General features: G+C 45.3%; 1 protein-coding gene across 1 annotated transcript; it reads left to right on the forward strand.

Annotated features, from left to right (window-relative positions):
• Positions 1-54: 54 nt before the first annotated feature.
• Positions 55-19,771, forward strand: MAP3K13 (mitogen-activated protein kinase kinase kinase 13; the record flags this gene model as incomplete). Its single annotated transcript, XM_079539899.1, has 13 exons — positions 55-556; positions 5,545-5,728; positions 6,195-6,386; positions 7,093-7,251; positions 8,956-9,114; positions 10,402-10,510; positions 11,511-11,620; positions 12,732-12,848; positions 13,355-13,492; positions 14,981-15,713; positions 16,904-16,974; positions 18,683-18,980; positions 19,655-19,771. The coding sequence occupies 13 exons, from the start codon at positions 55-57 to the stop codon at positions 19,769-19,771; spliced, it is 2,889 nt and encodes a 962-aa protein (XP_079396025.1).
• Between the last annotated feature and the right edge of the window lie 288 nt (positions 19,772-20,059).

A 20,059-nucleotide genomic window follows, 5' to 3' on the forward strand; every position in this document is an offset into this window, starting at 1 on the left:
GCATCACCTCTGAATTGCCCTGTTCTCTAAGTTCCAGCTCAGCCCATCTCCTTGATGCACACTCACGGCATCATGGCCAGTACTCAGGATCGCCTGAGCTTGTCTTCCTCTCCGAACTCCATCAGCAAAGCTTTCTGTGAGGATAAAGACTTTGGCAGGCTACACGATGAACGTGGGCCTACTGGAAGCCACCCGTCCCCCGAGCTCATAGAGGATATGCGTGAGAAAGGCTTGCTGCAGTCAGACCTCATGGACAACGTGAGCAGCCCGGTCACTGCAGCCGTGCTGACCAGCATCAGTGAGGACTCTAGGGACCAATTTGAGAACAGCGTGCTGCAGCTGCGAGAGCAGGATGAATCTGAAACGGCCATTCCTCAGGGCAACAGGAGCACTATGGATGGAGAGAGCAACAGCGGGGCGGACGAGGTTAAAGTGCAGTTCAACAGATCAGGCAGTGGGAGCGGTGGGTTTCTGGAGGGACTTTTTGGCTGTCTCAGGCCTGTGTGGAACATCATAGGCAAGGCGTACTCCACGGACTACAAACTGCAGCAGCAAGGTAAGTGGGGAAGCAGGCCCTCATTTCTTCTGGGACAGTGTGTGAAGATGAGGAAAGCAATCTGGGGCTTTTCCCAGCTTTGTGTGTGTGACTTGCCCCTGTAATAGGTTTGTAAAAAGTAATCTTATACCTCACTTGCTGTTAATGTCAAAGGCTGCCAGGGATGGAGTCAAAAACAATTGCATGTTCTAAACCAGGCTGTTGGACTGCTGTGACAAAGTCTGAATCTGAACCAGGTATTTTTGTAAGTGAGGGTCAGAAAAATTGTGACAAACATGGGGTTGCACCAACTGCTTTCTTTCTGCGGCTTTCCTGTGCCCGATGAACTTGACATAGGCATTTCTACTGCTGTGTGTGCATGAGGGCTGTCTCCAGTTGACTGCCAAATGGCAGTATTTCTTCTCTGTGGGCACATTACATTAAAAATATATATATGTATGTACAATAAATGTAATTTGGGAGTGGGACACGTCCCAAACGATTGCGTACATTTATCCTTAGGGGCTGCTGAAAGCTTAAGAGTCAATTATGCCATGCCTTTGGTGTCCAATTTCTCCCCTGGCATAGGGGGAGGAAAGCGGCAGATGGGAAAAGAACAAGCTGTCACTGGAATTAAGGAGCTGAAATGGGTGAGGTGTCTGCTCATTGAGAATGGGAACAGCCTGACCATCGCTACGGAGTGGTAGAAATCTCCTGCGTTGCTGTGGTCATGACTCAGTTTTAATTAAATGATTTTCTCGTCTAGACAAGTTATAGGATCATTTGGTCAGAAAACCCAGCAGTGGTTCCTAAAACCCTGGTTTGGTTGGGGAATGGTTCCTAAGGTGAGGTAAGAGCACTGTTAAGCAGCGTTTTAGGTGAATCTGGCTTGAAATAAACGTAGAGCTTCTTCCAAGAGTCAGTCATTTCAGTTCTGAATTCCAAGCAGTGAAACCTCTGCAGAATGGCAGCAGCCCCTGTGTGTCAGACCTGTGTGCTGAGCAGAGGTTTCTTTGCATTTGAAATCCCTTCTACAAACCTGTTATGTCCAGCTGGAGTAAATTCAGAGCGTCACACCTGCTTATAATAAATAACCAATAAAACTGGTGTGTGGTGAGGTTTAGAAGAGACAGGGGCTGGCTGTGTCGTGCCGTGTAGGGGTGAGCGAGCTGCCAGGCAGCCCCATGGCATCGAGAGGGGAGTGCTACCACCCTGTCAGCCTTGTGCTGCCTGGTTTGTGTGCTTGATGTGAAGTTGAAGCTTTCAAAGGAGATGACATTGTTTTGTTTATGTATCACTGTCACACTGCATGTGTATTTAAAAAGCAACAACACAACACGATCCAGTTTTACATCACAATTACCATTACAAGGCCTAACGTATGTGTATTGCTTTTGAATGAATATATATAATGCATTGTTTCCAGCTCCTGATTTTTCTCATTCTGTTTTGTTTGCACAGAAATGAGGTGTATGGATCTTTATGGTATTTAGAGCAAGAAACCGGTTTCTCTGTGCAACCCTTACTACTGACAACTGCTATTTCAGATCGCACTGCTGCATGAGTGTGACATTGCAGGTTCATCTTGATCCCCAGCTCTGTGCAGTGCTTCTGCAAAGCCATGCTGCAGAAGGGCATGGCTGCTTCCAGCCATGGCAGGTCAGAGCCGCAGATCAGTGGATGCCCTGCAACCTGTAATCCCCACTGGATGCTTCTTTGGGAAGCAGCTTTGAAATAGCCACAGATGTGGCAGTATGAGGATTGCTTTGGGTCTGCTGTGTGTGGCTTGTATGGTTCAGCTGTGTCCACAAAGTTTTCATTGCCACAAGGAAGAGTGAAAAGATATTTCTGCTGCTGTCCAGAGATAAACATGAAGCAGATTTTTGGCTAAAACTTGAGGATTTTGTCCTACTCTGACATTCACATTTATGCCGAGAGGCCACAGCCTAAAGTTGTTCCAGGGAAGGTTGGAGGTGGTGGGATCACTGTCCCTGGAAGTGTTCCAGGACTGTGGAGATGTGGCACTGAGGGACGTGGGCACGGTGGGGTGAGTTAATGACTGCACTTGGGGGTCTCAGAGGTTTTTTCCAACCTTAATGATTCAATGAATTCATGGTTCTGTTTTCCAAACGATCTCATTCTGCTTACTGCAACCCCATTTGTACTCTCCTTCAGCTGCATACAAGCCCCCAGTTGGTGACGGATGGCAGGAGGGCGGAGGCTGTAGTGCTCCTTGTTTGGAGCAGGGGCTGCAGGAGCACTGCTGGCCCTCGGAGCAGCAGGGAGGTGCTGGGGCAGCCTTTCCTTCCCCTGGGACCTCATTTGCAGCCTTGGGCTGCTGCCTCAGGTCTGCGTCCAGATGATCTGTCCCCTGCTTTAGGGCAGTGGGGCATTATGCTGCTTCCAATTGCTTTCTCCTGAGCTACCTGGTTACACTGTGCTGATTTTTGGCAAGTGAGGTGCTTTATGCTGTCTTCTTGTGAGTGTTACCAAGCAGAACACTGCCCGGTGCCAGTGCTGGCAAGCATCAAAAATTTGCTTCCAATAGATTGGCTGCATGGCTTGGGTTGTACCTCCCTTGCTTCCCTTGGGATACAGATTACAATCATTCTGCTCCAGCGATTCTTAATCGCCTTAGAAACACAAACTCTTGCATAATTCCTACCGTTATTACACTTTATTTTATTGAGAGGTGTCCCACAGGTTCAGTTAGGCCCAGAGAAGATTGGAACACAAACCATTCCATGCTGGTAGCACAGTGCATTGCCTCCCTGCTGCTGGAAGCCTCAGCTGATAGCACTTGTTTTTGAATACCTATTTTTAATACTGACCCGTGTCAGCCTGTTGTCCTTAGAGGTGGTTCCTGGGAGCAGCAGAGAACACATACATAACACTATATATATATATATATATGTATATATATATATATGTATGTGTATTTATATATATATATATATATGTTTAATTGGTAGGTTTGGGTTGTAGTTGGTGCAGACCAATATGTTCTACTACATGCAGTCCAGTGCTGTTCTCCAGCAGTCTCAGCCTCCCTGGGAATCATCAGTGCTTGTTGTGTTACGGGAAACGTGGACATGGCTGTCCCAAAATGTAGCCATGTTCCATGCATTGAGAGGGTTTTTGGGGACTTTTGTCTTACTGTATTCAAAAGGAGCTTATATACAAGATGGAGACCGACTTTTTATATGGTCTGATAGTGATAGGACAAGGGGGAATGGATTTAAACTACAAGAGGGGAAATTTCTGTTAGATGTTAGGAAGAAATTCTTTACTCAGAGGGTGGTGAGGTGCTGGCACCTGGAGAAGTGTGGCTGCCCCATCTCTGGAGGTGCTCAGGGCCAGGCTGGATGGGGCCCTGGGCAGCCTGAGCTGGTGGGGGGCAGCCAGCCCACGGCAGGGGTTGGACTGGATGAGCTGTAAGATCCCTTCCAACCCAACCGTTCCGTGATTACAGGTAACACTGAGACCACGTGAGCTCCTGGGGCTTAGCAGTCTGCTTACCTATTGCAGCTCACAAATGAGGGTGCAGCAGAGAAGTGAGTGACAGTGCTGTGTGCTTTGTCCAGGAAAGGCAGTGTCCTTGTGTGGGAAGGAATGTCAGTATGAAGGAACAGTTTCAGTGTTGCCCGTGTCAATACATTATTCACCAGCAAACACAAAACAGCAGCTGTGTTTGCCTCTTCTTCCAGTAACAAGGTGACTGACAGGTAGAAATACATCTCTATGAAACGTTGTTTTTCTTACTGAAAGAACTCCTTATTGAAGTCCTAGTTGTTCACTGAAGAACAGTTGCTGTAGAAATAATTTGGATGCCCTGTGACCAGGACAGTGGTAGCAGTGTATTTCACGCATTGGTTTATAGTAGACCTGTGTCTGTGAAGCAACACGTGCTGAGAATTGAGCATTGCCTGCAGAGCCAAAGGGAGTTTTTGCTGTAGGTGAGCACTGGTGTAGAGCTCAGTGGGCAGAGCCAGGTGCTGGACTGGGTCTCCTTTGCTGTACCCTCAGCAGGAGACACTGCTAGGGCTGATTGCTACAGGGAAGGCTGTCAGGTCAGTCCCAGGGAGCCTTGGGGACATCCATTCCCCTCAGTGGTGCCACTGTCCCACTGCAGCTGGATGTTGCTACCTGATGGATCTGACAGACACCTTTCTTTTATTTCAGAAATCAGTGTGTTCACCGTTGCTTTGGTTGCTCAATAATTCATTCTCTAAATGACAGCATTTATTGAGTTGCAGGAAATGAATTATTGCTTGCCTTTCATCTCAGTGTCTGAGGGATGTTGTGGTAGTTTCAAGGTGACTTGCAGACAGCACAGCTTTCTGTTCTGCAGTTCTTTAAGCAGCTTAAACAGCACTGCTGGACTATGCTGGCCACATCCAGATAACAGTGTGCAGTACCAAAAGGAGCAGCCCTGTAAGCTTTATGTGCTTGTCTGACAACTGCTATGCACTCTGTTGGTGCAGGAGAGACCTGTTTCTGTGAGTGGTGGTGGTTAACATGCTTTGTGTTGGGTAGCTCTGTAGGGATTGGTCTGGATTTTACAACCTGCTGCTTCTGGCTTGCTTTATTTCCTGTTTTTGCTCATCTTCTTTTTCTGGTGTCAGTTATGAACATCATATGTTTCTCATCACCTCTGTTTTTCAGTGGAGTCATGTAATTAATAACAGATACCATCACCCTTTAGTTTTGGAGCAGAGGAACTGTTCCCTAAAGTGCCACCCCACTCTGCTAAGTGGCTGCTGCCTGCTTCATCCATGTGGCTTACCCAGAGTTAGCTGTAGGGGAGTTGAGAAGAAACAGTCTGGGGACAGCCAGAGAGGAGCTGGAGGAAAGAGCTGCCAGGGCTGAGCATCTCAGTGCTGAGAGATGCCATCTCCCACCCATGGAAAATCCACCTTGAGATACAGTAGGGGAAGTGGAAGGTGCTGTCTTGGTGTGATCTTATAGCAGAATGTTTTTTGTGGTCCTTCTCCTTTGCCTGTGCCTAGATACGTGGGAGGTCCCGTTTGAGGAGATCTCGGAGCTGCAGTGGCTGGGCAGTGGTGCACAGGGAGCCGTCTTCTTGGGCAAGTTCCGAGCTGAGGAGGTGGCCATCAAGAAAGTGAGAGACCAGAATGAAACAGATATCAAGCACCTGCGGAAACTCAAACACCCCAACATCATCGCCTTCAAGTAAGTGGTGGAGCTTGTGAGAAACGTACCAGTACTACCTGTGTCTAGGGAAGAGCTGTGTGCATGTGTGCCCTGGGCAAGTTTGTGGTTTCAGGAACCAAGTTGGGCTGGCTGTAGGGCACAATGCATGGTTATTCTTTGCTTCCTTTCTCAAATCATTGTTGTGAAAACTATGGCCACCATCCTCACCCAGCGCTGCACTTTGCATGCAGGCTTGCAAAATGCCCATTGGGAACTCTGAAACTACAGAGGTAGGAAATTGAAGGAAACCTACTGTTGTCATCTTGTTCTGTGCAGAGTGTGGAGAAAGCATTTGCCCTCCCTGCATGATTAGGAGAGCTGTTAGCATGGCCTTGCCCTGGTGGGGTGGGCAGGTTGCTCTCCTGCCCCTTCGTTGCCGCCTTTAAGAGTTGCTCTGGGACTCACGCTCTCCTGATCCTCACTAGTTGTGTGCTTCCTTTGACAGGGGAGTCTGCACACAAGCCCCATGCTACTGTATTATCATGGAGTATTGTGCACACGGGCAACTCTACGAAGTCTTGCGAGCGGGGCGGAAAGTCACTCCTCGGCTGCTTGTGGATTGGTCCACTGGGATTGCTAGTGGGATGAATTATCTGCACCTTCACAAAATCATCCATCGAGACCTCAAGTCACCAAAGTAAGTCTCCAGCTGTTAAACATGCTCCAGCTGTGATTTTACTTACAGGTATTTCTTCTTCTGTTAGCCTGTGACAAGACTGGGATGGTGATAGGACAAAGGGGGAATGGTTTTAAACTGAAACAGGGAGGTTTAGGTTGGATATTAGGAGGAAGTTTTTCAGCCAGAGGGTGGTGAGGCACTGGCACAGGTTGCCCAAGGAGGCTGTGGATGCCCCATCCCTGCAGGCATTCAAGGCCAGGCTGGATGTGGCTCTGGGCAGCCTGGGCTGCTGGTTGGCGACCTGCACACAGCAGGGGGTTGGAACTGGATGAGCACTGTGCTCCTTTTCAATCCAGGCCATTCTGTGATTCTATGAATACTTCAATACATTCTGAGTTTGTAGAGGTGGGGCTTTACTAAAAATTGAATAGGGACCCAAATATAGGGAATTTTTGGTGCCTTGTTAACTTGTAATTTTATTAAGATTGGTTTTGTTTTTTTTTTTTACTTGTAGAACTTAGAGTAGATGGGGCACAAAAAACAACTGCCCTAAAGGAAATGAGTGCTGTCACCAATGAAAATGCACCGTGTTTGTCCTTGTACTGTGATCACAAACAGCCTGCCCTCATCAGTTGGTCATGTTCATTAAGACGAAATTGACTCCCAATGGCTGCAGCGCAAGAGAACTTGCAAGATGCTGATTTCTTTTTTCTTTTTTTTCCAGTGTTTTAGTTACACACACGGATGCAGTTAAAATCTCAGATTTTGGTACATCTAAAGAACTCAGTGATAAAAGTACCAAAATGTCTTTTGCGGGAACTGTGGCTTGGATGGCCCCCGAGGTGATACGCAATGAGCCTGTTTCTGAAAAAGTGGACATCTGGTGAGTAGGAGAATTGTTTCAACTGAGGATCTTCACCTTCTGTTTAACCAGTTGGTTTTCCTAGTACCTATGTATTCAGCACTCTTTTCTGTCCTAAGGAATGCTCCTTTGTGGACTACTTTCTCCTTCCATCTCGTGCCCTGAACTGTTACTGAACTGTGGGCTGTGGCAGATGCCATGCAGATGTCATACTATTAATAATGCTTGAGGGAGAACTGAGCCTTAAAGCTCCTTTGGGATGACTGCACAGTTTTTGGGGTCTTCATGGGAACTGCATCTCAGTTTCTACCTTCTTTCTGCGTATTTAACAGTGGTAGCCAGGACAAATCTCCCTGTTTTACAGCCACGATATTTGTTTCAGCAGGCTACAGCAGACCCAGCTTTTCTGGGAGACACTCTTGGGTTGTTTTGGAAAGAAAACACATCCACTGTTTGCCTCCTGTCTTCCCTTTGAATCACAGGTTCCTTGGGAGGAGTGCTGCAGTACTCCTGCCCTCCTCTTCCTGCCTTCTAGGGTGGCTCAGGTTTAAGAATACTGTGTGGAGCATCGTGTCTGATGCTCTGCTGGGGATTGTGAGAACTCCTTGACTCCTTTTCCTGAGTGATTTAGAGGTGCTGCTCTTTGGTGTAAACTGAGAGGTGCCTTTGGGCCCATTCCTCTTCTGTGGAAGCAGTGGAGATGGCTCAGACTCCTCCTCGACATCCGTTCTTCCCACAAGATGAGTGAAAATGATGTTTATGAATGCTGACAACAAATGAGAGCAGTTCCTAAGCAGCTTATATGTCTGCTCTCTCTCATCCTTCACAGCATGCTTAAAAAAATCTATAATCTTATCAGGAGTCTTGAAAATCCTTTGCCAGGTCTTAATCATAACAAAGCTGAAACCAGATGAGGTTTCCTGGTAGCTTTGTCCAGACACCTGGGATTCCTGCTTTCCTGCAGCCCACAGAAAAGTTTGAGGGAAATATGCTCAAATTCTGTTGATTTTTTTTTTTTTTTTTTTTTTTTCTTTTCTTTTTTTCCCCCTTCTTCCATGTGATTTGAAATCTCTGGGTTTTGAAAGCATGCCATTTTTCACATGAAGGCATTCCCTGATAGACGGTTGTTCACCTCTAGTAATAGGAGTTCTGTCCCAGGCAGAGTTAGCTTTTTTCTTTTTCTTTTTGACCTTTTTTTTTTTTTTTAAGGCAGAAATAAATACTAGATGAGATTTATGTGCATTTGATACTGACATTTATGTCTGTTGCATTGGTTTCTTCATTTCTGTGTTGCAGTGGTTGAAGTGATGAGTTTCAGACTCTCGAAACATGCAGGGTTATTGTGGGCAGTTGAGTACAGCAAAGGAATTTTTGGCTTGGAAAATGAAGCTAAATGACATATTAAAGCAAAACAAAACTCTACAGCCTTGGCTGTCTTGCCTCTGTCTTATCAGATCAGTCTATCCTGCAGTAGATGATCTGTTTGTACCAGTAAGAATAGTCAAAAGTCTCTCTTGGAAGAGCTAACTTTCCTCTTCATTTAACAAGAGTGATGTTTCATGTATACAGAAGAGTTTCTAATGTTCTTTCAGGATTTTGCAAGTCCGACAATGAAATAGGAAAACTAGTGCTGCTTGATGTTCAGCAACAGGTTCCCAAGTTCCAAATGTCTCTGTTGAAATGAATTCATGTGGATCTTTTTCTCCTTGCTTGTTTTTCCATCAGGTCATTTGGAGTAGTTTTGTGGGAGCTGCTTACAGGAGAGATTCCCTACAAAGATGTGGACTCCTCTGCCATCATTTGGGGAGTGGGCAGTAACAGCTTGCACCTTCCTGTTCCTTCCACGTGCCCAGATGGCTTCAAAATCCTCATGAAGCAGACCTGGTAAGAGCCTGAAACCCACACAGACCTGCAGCTCGTTCCTAGGGGTGAAACTGGTGGGAGTGTTGAGCCCAGAGCATAAGGTTCTTAAATACTCTCACAAGAATAGGTGATAAAATTCTGGATTCTGCTTCCTTTTGGCTGCAGGCCTGAGCTCCAGAAGGACATTTGGAGTTCAGAGGAGGTGGGGAGACGTGTGTGGGTTGGGCAGGCAGGGCAGGGCTCTCCCTGGCTGCCGAGTAAAAGGATTTCAGTTTATCTGAGCAATGAAAACCCTTAAGTGACTGTTTTTTGACAGAGAGGAATTCAAACTTTGTGTATGAAATCAGGATTTTGCTATGTGACATAGCTATAAGGAGAGCTTTCAGTTTCTTGCACCTGCCAGCTTAGAGTTGAAATTCCTGGTCTCAGGTTATGTATTAATGCTTAATCTATGTAATTTGGTCTTGACACAGAGTTTAAGTTATCTTCCTGCTCTTCTGTGTTACACCAGCCACCCTCCCAAAGGCACAAAGGGGAAAACAGGCCAAAGCATCTATGGATCCTTTAAATGCCTTTTTACCCTCATGATCCTGAGGTGCAGCAGTTTGCAGGGTTGCAGTTATGTGTGCTGAGACTGATGCTCTGCCTAACAGTGCTTCTGCACATGGCTGCAAGATGCAGGAGGCAGTCTGTGCTGCTTTGAGCACTGTGTACATGTGTGGAAGTAGGTTTGTAGGGGAGAGGTGTCTGGAGAAGCTGTTTCTTGTACTCCACGCTGAATCTGGTTCAGTCTTGAAGCTTAAAGATACAAATGGGTTTCCTTTTTTAGTAGGATCTTGCAGAGATGCTCGGGGTGTTACAATACTGTGTGGGCTCAGGCACAAACTGCGTCGATACATTTGGTGTTTTTAGATCCCTGCTTTGTTGTAAACTGTTACCCTGTCATTTCTATGGGATTGAATATTTCCACAGACTTCATTTGGAAAATGAAATGAAGTCTGTGTTGTCTTCTTGACTAACAAGTTAGGAGCAGTTTCACTTCCTATTATCTTTCATGTTTTCCTATTTTAAAGAGTTTTCATCTCTTCTCTTTCTGTAGGATAGACCATCACAAACCAGAAAAAGAATAGAAAACATGTCTAGATCAATAAGCTTGCATTCAAAAGACAGAACCTAAAAATGCTCCTTCGCTCTAATTTGTCAGCTACATCAGAGAACCAGTTCCAGTGAGAAGCATTTTCAGAAGGGCAGCAGTGGTCAGCAATGTTAACCTTCTCTCATGGTGGGTGTTTGTCTGTTTTGTTCCAGGCAGAGCAAGCCCCGGAATCGTCCCTCCTTCCGACAGACACTGATGCACCTGGATATTGCATCTGCTGATGTGCTGGCTACTCCTCAGGAAACCTACTTCAAATCACAGGTAAGCAGGTGATAGCCCAGGCTGTGACTCATGAGAAGTAGATAGCTGCATGGGTTTGGTTTCAGACGCTGCTCCAAGTACAGCTAAAGTCAAAATCAGTGATATCAGTTTGATTCCTGGGGAGGAGCAAAGCTGATGGGTGTTTTCAAATATTTTACCTGAACGTCCATAGACTGAGACATCTACTGACAGGAACTGTCTCGTTTGCTTCTCTCTGAGACTGCTGACTTCAGAAGCTCTGCTCCCAGCTCCAGGAGACCACAACACTGCAGGGAAGAACTGTTTTGTTTATAGTGAAAATGAGCAGGGCAGGCAGTGGGACAAAGACAGGGCTGTGAAGGTGCTCTGGAATTCTTAGGGAAGATCTAAAAGCATAGGATCTGGAGATTCCTCTGAGCCCTACCCAGTAAGCCATAACTGCTCTTGGGGTGGGAATGAGAATGAAACTGAGTGTCCAGTACAGAGGATCTATGTGGTGTTGGGGTGCATGAGAGGAAGTGGATGTGTTCCTTAAAGCTGAAGGAATCGGAACTTCAGGGGTTCAACAGAGTTATGATACCCTACTGACATTCATCTTTGTCATGTGTGTAGCTTTCCGAGTTTTCAGCCATTCTGTTTCCTTTGAAACAGAGAGGGAAGAAAATCATAGAATCACAGGATCATAGAATGGCCTGGGTTGAAAAGAACCACAGTGATCATCTACTTCCAGCTCCCCTGCTATGTGCAGGGTTGCCAACCAGCAGACCAGGCTGCCCAGAGCCACATCCAGCCTGGCCTTGAATGCCTCCAAACAGACTGTTTTTTTTCTTTTATTAAATTTCTATTATTTTTATCTTTTTTTTTTTTTTTGGTAGAAAATGCAGGTATATTTTAATTGTGCAAGTACAAAATTGAAAATACAACATGTAGTTGTTGAAACTAGACCTGCTACGATGTTTTCTTTGGTGCAACCAGAGATCGTAATCCTCTGTAAATACCTCAGTGTAAGTTGCTTCCCTAGGCTGAATGGAGAGAAGAGGTGAAGAAGCATTTTGAGAAGATTAAAAGTGAAGGAACCTGCATCCACCGGCTAGATGAAGAATTGATTCGCCGTCGAAGAGAAGAGCTGAGGTCAGTTGATAGGCTTGTTTATTGCTCACTTCCCCACTCCAGCCTTCTCTCCTGATCGTGTGCTGCAGCCCCCAGACTGCCTTCATGCTACTCTATTACTGATTGCTGGGCCTGGTGCTCCTGGTGGTATAAATTCAGGCAGCCTGAATTCCTCATGAGTTCAGAAACTTACACAGTTCCTGCAGGCACTTTGAGTAACTGTTGGAAGGCAATAGAGAGAGAAACAGTGGGAATCGTTGCTGCTCTTGGGCTGCCTGAACAGTTTGCTGGAAGCAGGAGAGGGGCAAAGGCTTGTGTGCTTACCAGGGGATATTTGTCTCTGAGTTTTGGTGTTTGTGATAACAGTGTGGAAACTGATAATCTCTCTCAGTGAGAAATGCATCTTGCAGTTTGCTGTGAGCTTTCTCATCCCTGACACTTCATTTGGATTATTTGTTTTTCAAGAAGTGAATACAATGCAATCTATCATCCCACTGAAATTGATAGTGAAAGCTAGATCAACTTAAAAAGGTAAAGCAGAATGTTTATGTAAGAAAGCAAAATGTTATCTTCTATGATACAGTTTTGCAAATATAGTTATGACAGAGAAATGTAGAATGCCAAGTATGTCGAGCTGAAGAAATCAAAGGAAGCCTTGTTCAACCAGCTTGCTGTAGCTGTTCATCAATGTTCCCTAGCTCTTGAAAGCTTTCAGAAGCCACGTTTTCCAGCTGTGTTTTGAGATGCAATATGCAGTTGTACCATAGCTATAAGCTATAGCTACATTCTGCTTTTTATAAAATGCAAACTGATGACTTCTGTGCAAACAGGACAATTAGGGCTTGGCTGAAAGGTTTATGGATGTCAGGCATTTGAAGCTTCCCTATTGAGGAAGTGTTGCCGCTTGCTTGGGACTGTTGAATACTTTCTAAATTGTATCCTAATTAGTTCTTGTTATCAAGCTCATCATTTTCATTTGCTGTTAGCTCTATATGAGGTTCACAAAAAACACTCTAGTGCTGACAGGTTTGACTCATGGAAGATTTTTTCCTCATCCTTGTTTCCTTATTCTCCTGTCTTGATCTGCAGACATCAGGCTCTGGAATCATGATTTTTGTCTTCTGATTTTCAGGCACGCTTTGGATATCCGTGAGCACTACGAGAGGAAGCTGGAGAGAGCCAACAACTTATACATGGAGCTCAGTGCTATTATGCTGCAGCTGGAGGTCCGTGAGAAGGAGCTCATAAAGTATGTATCTGTGGGCACAATGGCGTGCCACACACCTGGCAGTTTGCACATAAACCAATGCCTCACTTCTGAAATACATAGGAGTACTTAAAGAGTTAGTATTCCCTGACTTTATTCCAGGGCTAAAGAGAGGGCTGGCAGGCACAGATAGGCCTCTTAAGAGTAGAGCACTGCAGACCACTTAATGCACGTACCTTTACACCATGTGTACTGCCTTAAAGGCACCTTTCCCATTTAATGTTGGCATCCTTTGGTCCCCTTTGTAAAGAGAAAAGTGTTGCTGTTCTGGACAGTAGACCAGGGCTGTGTTCCAACTGCCTGATCTCTGCAGAGAGAATTTAGAAAATGACTGCGTCCTTTCCCAGAACAGTGTGTTGTGTTGGACCCAGCCATAGCTGAGAAACAGGCACGCAGTGTGCTCACTGTACAGCTGTGTTTCTGTCCAGCAGGAGCTGCAGTTGGATAGAGGGAGAACTGATCTGCTTTATTCTTGCTAAATGTTTCAGGAGGGAGCAAGCAGTGGAAAAGAAATATCCTGGGACTTACAAACGCCACCCAGTCAGACCAATAATCCACCCCAATACTGTGGAGAAGCTGATGAAGAGGAAAGGGGTCTCCCATAAACCAGGCAGCCAGACTAAACGGTAAGAAGTAACAGCCTCATTCTGTGCCAGGAAACAACGGTAGATCCCCACTGAGTTGAGCAAACTGCTTGCTTCAAGTTTGACCACACAGATTCATTCTATGGTTCTGTGTGGTTGGCGACCTGCATGTGGCAGGGGGGTTGAAACTAGATGATCATTGTGGTCCTTTTCAACCCAGGCCATTCTATGATTCTATGAACAGGCCAAAGGAGTGTTCACTTTTATAGAATCATAGAATCATAGAATCACTAAGGTTGGAAAAGACCTAAAAGATCACCCAGTCCAACCGTTCACCTATTCCCAATAGCTCCTACTAAACCATGTCCCTCAACGCAACATCCAGTCTTTCCTTGAACACCCCCAGGGTCGGTGATTCCACCACCTCCCTGGGCAGTCCATTCCAGTGCCTGACCACCCTTTCTGAAAAGTAATACTTCCTCATGTCCAGCCTGAATTTCCCCTGGCGTAGCTTGAAACCATTCCCCCTGGTCCTATCACTAATGACACGAGAGAAGAGGCCGACCCCCAGCTCACTACAACCTCCCTTCAGGAAGTTATAGAGAGCAATAAGGACCTGTTTATATCTTTATTATTATTATTATTATTTATTATTATTATTATTATTATTATTTATATCTTTATTTCTTGTTAATTAATTGGACCTGGTCTGATCCTCAGAACCACAGCTGTTTAGTTACCTTCAGGTCAAAGGAATGAATCCTGCCTTCACCCCTGCCTACACAGCTCTCTGAACCTGTTTGGTCCATATGACTTTTTCCACAGGTGAAGACATTTTCATAGGAGATATATTTTGAATTCTGGAGTCCAACTAAAGAATATTTAGATAATCCCTGATTTGAATGACTGTAGGCAGGATGAGGGATTGTGCAAATCAGCCTGCCCTTAAGGAAGTCGGATTCATTGTTGAGAAATGAAATAAGGATTTGGGAATTCATGCTGTCTTTCAGCTATTTCCTCTCTGCTTGACTTTCAGAAAATGAGATTCTTTGGAAAGTTGTTGTTTTCTGGTTTCTGGAATTTCCAAGGGTTAGAGAATCCTGATTAGTAATGAATAAGGACTTCCAAATTAATATTAACATGTGCCTCTAAGATGGGCTGTCTGATACCATCAGCATATTAGGGTGCTATTGTGCTGAGCCTTGTATGTGCACATAGTGAAAGACGTGCCCTACACTGAGATCTCAGGCTTGGAAAAGAGCAGTCTGGGGAGCGGGTCATCAAAGTGAAAGAAGAAGAAGTTGTTGATATTTGGAAGAGCAGCAAGATGAGCTGAACAGAAAAGGCATAGAGTGATGGGAATCAAAGGAACCTAAACACAGAAGTCAGACTGCTGGAAGGGGGGAGGCATGTAGACTACAGAAATCAGAGTATGCTTATGGCTGTGGTTGCCTCTCCTACGGCTCCAAGCTGATGACGTCGTTTCCTAATTTGTGGTTTGATGTTAAACTTTTGCTGACTGTCTTTCAGACCAGATCTGCTGAAATCGGAGGGCATACCCAGTGCAGAAGCAGCATCCAATGGCTCACCAGTCTCAGGAAGCCCCAAAATGTCAACTCTGAGTGGCAAAAGTCGCTACCGCAGTAAGCCACGTCACCGCCGAGGGAACAGCAAAGGCAGCTACAACGATTTTGCAGGGATCTTGAAAAACCAGCCTGTGCAAGATGATGCACCCCCACCTCCGCCTCATAATCACTCTCATCACCCCGGTCTACCACAGCAGCACGGCCACGGCCATCACTCACGGCTTCATGCCCACGGACAGGATATTGCCAACTGTGCAAACAACTTACGGTACTTTGGCCCTGCAGCAGCGCTGCGGAGCCCCCTCAGTAACCATGCACAAAGGAGGATGTCTGGTTCCAGCCCCGACCTCATCTCCACTGCCATGGAAGCGGATTGCCGGAGGAATCTAGAGAGCAAAGAGAGCAAAGATGATCACTGGGAGTGCTGCAAAACAGATCAGTACAACTCCTGTCTCCAGTGCAGGGAGGAGGACAGTGGTCAGGTACAGATGTCATCTGTTGAAACAGGAGCGAGCCATTCTCAGTCCCCGACGGCTGTTTCCCTATATGAAAATGCGCAGTACATTGAGAAGATGGAGGAAGAGGACTTCAGCAACTGCACCTCAGCATCTGCCCTAGGCACACCACAGCACATGGCTTCCTCAGTACTACCTTGCAAAGCAAGACCCATTCAAAAGGTAAGGACGGCGCGGTGATTTAGACAAAAATGAGGCTTCCTCCTTCACCTCTCCACCAAAAGAGCGCTTGAGTTGCAAGTACAACTTGTATCTTACAGATCATGCCGATGTAAACTCTGCTTTGTGATCTGGGCATTCTTTTAGAATCAATTTTATTGAGAAGTACTGTGTCAGAGCTAACAATGAGAGTTGTCAGATGCCTTTGATAATGCCTCAGGAGGTCCCAAAATTGCAAAAAATGTGCTGAATCTTTGTCGTTGAAACAGTCTCAAAAATGTTTTCAAGCCTTTCTCAAAACAAAGGAGGGGATAAATGCATTCTTTTGTTGATGATAAATATGCCACAGTTTCACTGAGCATCTGTAGCACTGCTGTGTCTCAGAATAGAAATACAGCCTTGGCTGTGGTTTTGGGAGATGGCCCTTTGCAGCAGCTTTGAGACACCATCCTCCTTGACTGAAAGCTGTGGTTCTAGGTTAGCAGATTTGCTTGAAATATATGAGCACTAAGCACACTGACCTGGGACTGCCAGAGTCAAAAAGGTATTGTGGCACAATTGTACAGAAACAGTTCTTTATTCCTTCTCTTCCATCCAAATGGTGAGACAGGTAGGAACTGGTGTGAGTTCAGAGAGAAGAGAAATTAAGGATGAGAGGAGGCTGTGAAAAACCAAGAATGCAGAGAGTGTGTTTAGATGGGAAAACGAAAACAAAAGGCTCTGTGCTCTCTGAAGCAGAAAATGGAACAAAACTCAAGTTTTCCAGTTAGTGAAACCCACCAGCAAAGAGATGTCATTACCAATGCTGCTCTGGGTAGGCTCATGTGGAAGAGGTTGAAGTGGTAAAGGCTAAAGAGTGGCAGATCAACTCAATAGTTTATGTTGGTTTCAGTGAATTCCTTGGTTTGCTTCTGTTTGGGGGAATGGGTGAAATCCAGAACATTACGTTCTCAGTAAATGAAGTATTTCCAGTTTATTTCTAAGTCAATCTCTCCAAATTCAGAAATGGCAGCATTAGGACTGTCTGAAATAATGTCCAAGTAAGACCAAGTCCGACTCAGTTCTATGTTTGTCCTCTTGGTTGCAGGCTGCTAACACAGTGACTTTGTCCTAGAGGTCCAAGGGCAGCCATGAAGTCGTGTGTTTGTTCTTTCACAGCTGTGCTATCATTCTTGTCCTTTGTTTTCTGCCAGAGTGGCGATGACTCCTCAGAAGAGGAAGAGGGCGAAGTCGACAGTGAAGTGGAGTTTCCTCGTAGACAAAGGTAAAAGGTGAATTCACTCTAATCTCTCTTTGCTAGGGCGAATTTCAGCAGAGCTGTCATAGCAACTGCACACCAGCTGTGCTGGCAAAAGAACAGCATCGCATTCGGTGCATCCCATCTGCCCTCAGTGATCCTCCATGTTGACTCACTGTTTTCAGCCTGCTCTGTTATCTCCAGCATGGCTCTCCTGTTGCAGGCTGTTCACAGCACGATTTGATCACTCTTGCTTAGCAAGAGGTAGAATGATTCAGCCTGTAAAAATAATAACCAGACTGACTGGTTGTTGGGACCCTCTGTGGACTCTTTCAAAAGCTGCATTAACTGTTTCTGCAGCGGGGCTGACTCCAGAATCTTCATGGTTGCATTCAGGTAGGATGTAAGAGCTAAGTGAGAACACAGCAGGTCAGATTTGCTGTAAAGTAAGAGACTTGAAGGGGATTTCTTAAGCATTTGTAATAGCAGTAACTTTATGAAAACCACTGCTTGAAGTGCAGAAGTGATCCAGAGGGCAAATAAGGGTTGTTAGGAGTGGAGCAGAGAAGATAAAAGCCATTGTATTCATTCACAACACACCTGAAGCTTGAATCCTAAATGCCACCTTTGTTACCCCAGTTAAAATGACTGTGATTGAGTCTGAGAAGGTTCAGAGAAGTGTGACAAGAATGGTTAGAACTGGTTTCCATAGAAGAAATTAAATCCATGAGAAGTTTTTGTCTAGCTGGTGGAGAGGCTATAATGGAGGTACATGGGATTGAAAGTGAAATGGAGAAAGTAAACAAGGAAAGATTCCTCACGTTCAAGTTAGGGAGACCGAGTGAAGCAAAGAATAGGTTGAAAATGAATATTGAGTGCTTTTTCCATCTGAAACATTTCAAATGTGCAGTTCATTGTCGAGGAGTGCTCTGGAAATTGAAACATAAACAAGTTGTAAGTGTTAAATTTACAGAGGGTTGGTCCATCAGTGGCTGTTAATAAGCACAGTCATCCAGGCTTGATGTACAGCTCAAAAGCCTGAGCACAAACTAGGAAGACATGCCAGGAGAAAGCTGGCTCTGTCTGCACACCCTGCTCTCATACTTCTCCTTGATTATTTCTTCTTGCTGAGATAGAATGCTGTGTTAGATGAGTTTCCTGTTCTTGTGCATGAAATTGTTGCTTCTGTGATTTACTATCTTGGGGAAGAAATTGCCTTCCTTGAATTCCATGCGATGACCTGTTGTGGGTCTCTTGGCATGTTCACTCAACTGATATTTTGTACTGTTGCTGTCAGGCACTGCCATGAGGTGATTTCCACATTCAAGCAATGTGCACATACTTAAATTCTAGGCTGGCTGTTGTGGCTGCCGCCAGGTGGTGCAGATATTACAAATTCAGTTAGCTTGAACCCTACAATATAGCCTTTCTTTGGGGAAAAGGGCTGTTATGGAAGAATATGCAGCAGAGAAGATCAGATAGTATGAACGTGTAGGAGCTGAGACCAAAGAAGAACAGATGAATTTGATTCTATGAATTTAAAGATGCAAATCTTAAACTAACTCATTCAAAAGGTGGTAGAATTCCATAGTACCAAAACAGGAAAGGCAGCTCAATGCTGCAGAGCTGCCAGCCTCAAAGATCAGTTATGACTCAGCTGATGTGGAAAGAGGCTCCTTTTCCTCTGCAATGAGAAGCAATGTCATAGAAGCTGAACTACTCTTCTGGTTTGCAGACCTCACCGCTGCATTAGTAGCTGCCAGTCCTACTCAACCTTCAGCTCGGAGAACTTCTCTGTGTCAGATGGAGAAGAGGGGAACACCAGCGATCACTCCAACAGCCCGGATGAGCTGGCTGCCAAGCTGGAAGATGAGCTGGCTGAGAAGCTGGAGGACATGTTGTCCCAGACTCCAGAGATCCCCATTGAAATCTCCACCCAGTCCGATGGGCTTTCGGACAAAGAGTGTGCTGTGCGGAGAGTCAAGACTCAGATGTCTCTGGGGAAACTCTGTGCAGATGAACACAGCTGTGAGGTGAGTTTACCAATCCCCTCTTTGACTCATCGGGTAATTAAAAAAAGAAAAAGGAAAAAAAGAGGAATCCAAGGACCAACACTGCCTAGAAAGTGCTGTAGATGCACTGCATCAAGAAAGTGATTTGGATACCTGGTCTGTCTTGCACTTGATTGCATAAATAGATGAGGTGAAAGCAGCACAGAAAAAGCTTAACATAATCTGCCAGCTGGGATGAGTGCAATATCTGGGAGGTCATCAGATTTGCAGTTGCACTAATTGGGATATAAAAATGAAAGTAATAGAACGGATAATGAAGTGGAAGAGATATAAACTGCCTGCCTCAGACTTAGCCATTGGCAGACCAGCGATGAAGCTAGAACAGTTTTCTTTCTTGTACTGTCTTTGTAATGTTCAGGAGAGGGAGGGCAGTATGTGCTGCACCATTTCCTCATCCCCTTGTCTGTGTGTGATGATGGTGCTCTGAGCAGATATTTTTGTCTCCTCCTTGAGGGGTAGAGAAGTGACCTCTGCTACTGCACTTATGTGCTGTTGACATCTCCCACGTGTTGCCATCTCGTCCTCCCCTGCTGGTGGTGACCTTTACCCAGCTCTTGTTACTGACTGGGATGGTGTGGTTGGTTCTATGGGGTAGGATTGCTGCTTGAATATTTCCCTTTCCTTTTGCTTTGCAGAACCCAGCGCAGTTTGGAGAAGCACAGTTTGGAGAATCAGACTGTGACTCTTCTGAAGGGGAGTGTTCTGATGCCACAGTCAGGACCAATAAGCCCTGCAGCTCTGCTACTTGGTAATACAGATCCTCCCCCAAAGCTTTCTGATACTGGCATTTTGATTTCCCTGAGATTCCACTTCATTCCCCTTCATCACACTTTACAGGAAGAGAAGATGTTTCTCCTTCCCACCCCAGGAGTGATTTGCAATAACCTGAATCTCTGGAAAATGTCCAAATGAAATTAATTCTCTTTGAGCATTTCAATCAAGAATGGCAGGGATGTATTTTATCGAATAATCTAGTTACTGTAACATGGATATTTATTTTTTTGACATTTTAACACTTTTTACTGTAAAGAGTGGATTGT

Source organism: Tetrao urogallus (assembly GCF_951394365.1).
Source record: "Tetrao urogallus genome assembly, chromosome: 9".
Taxonomy (NCBI): Eukaryota; Metazoa; Chordata; class Aves; order Galliformes; family Phasianidae; genus Tetrao; species Tetrao urogallus.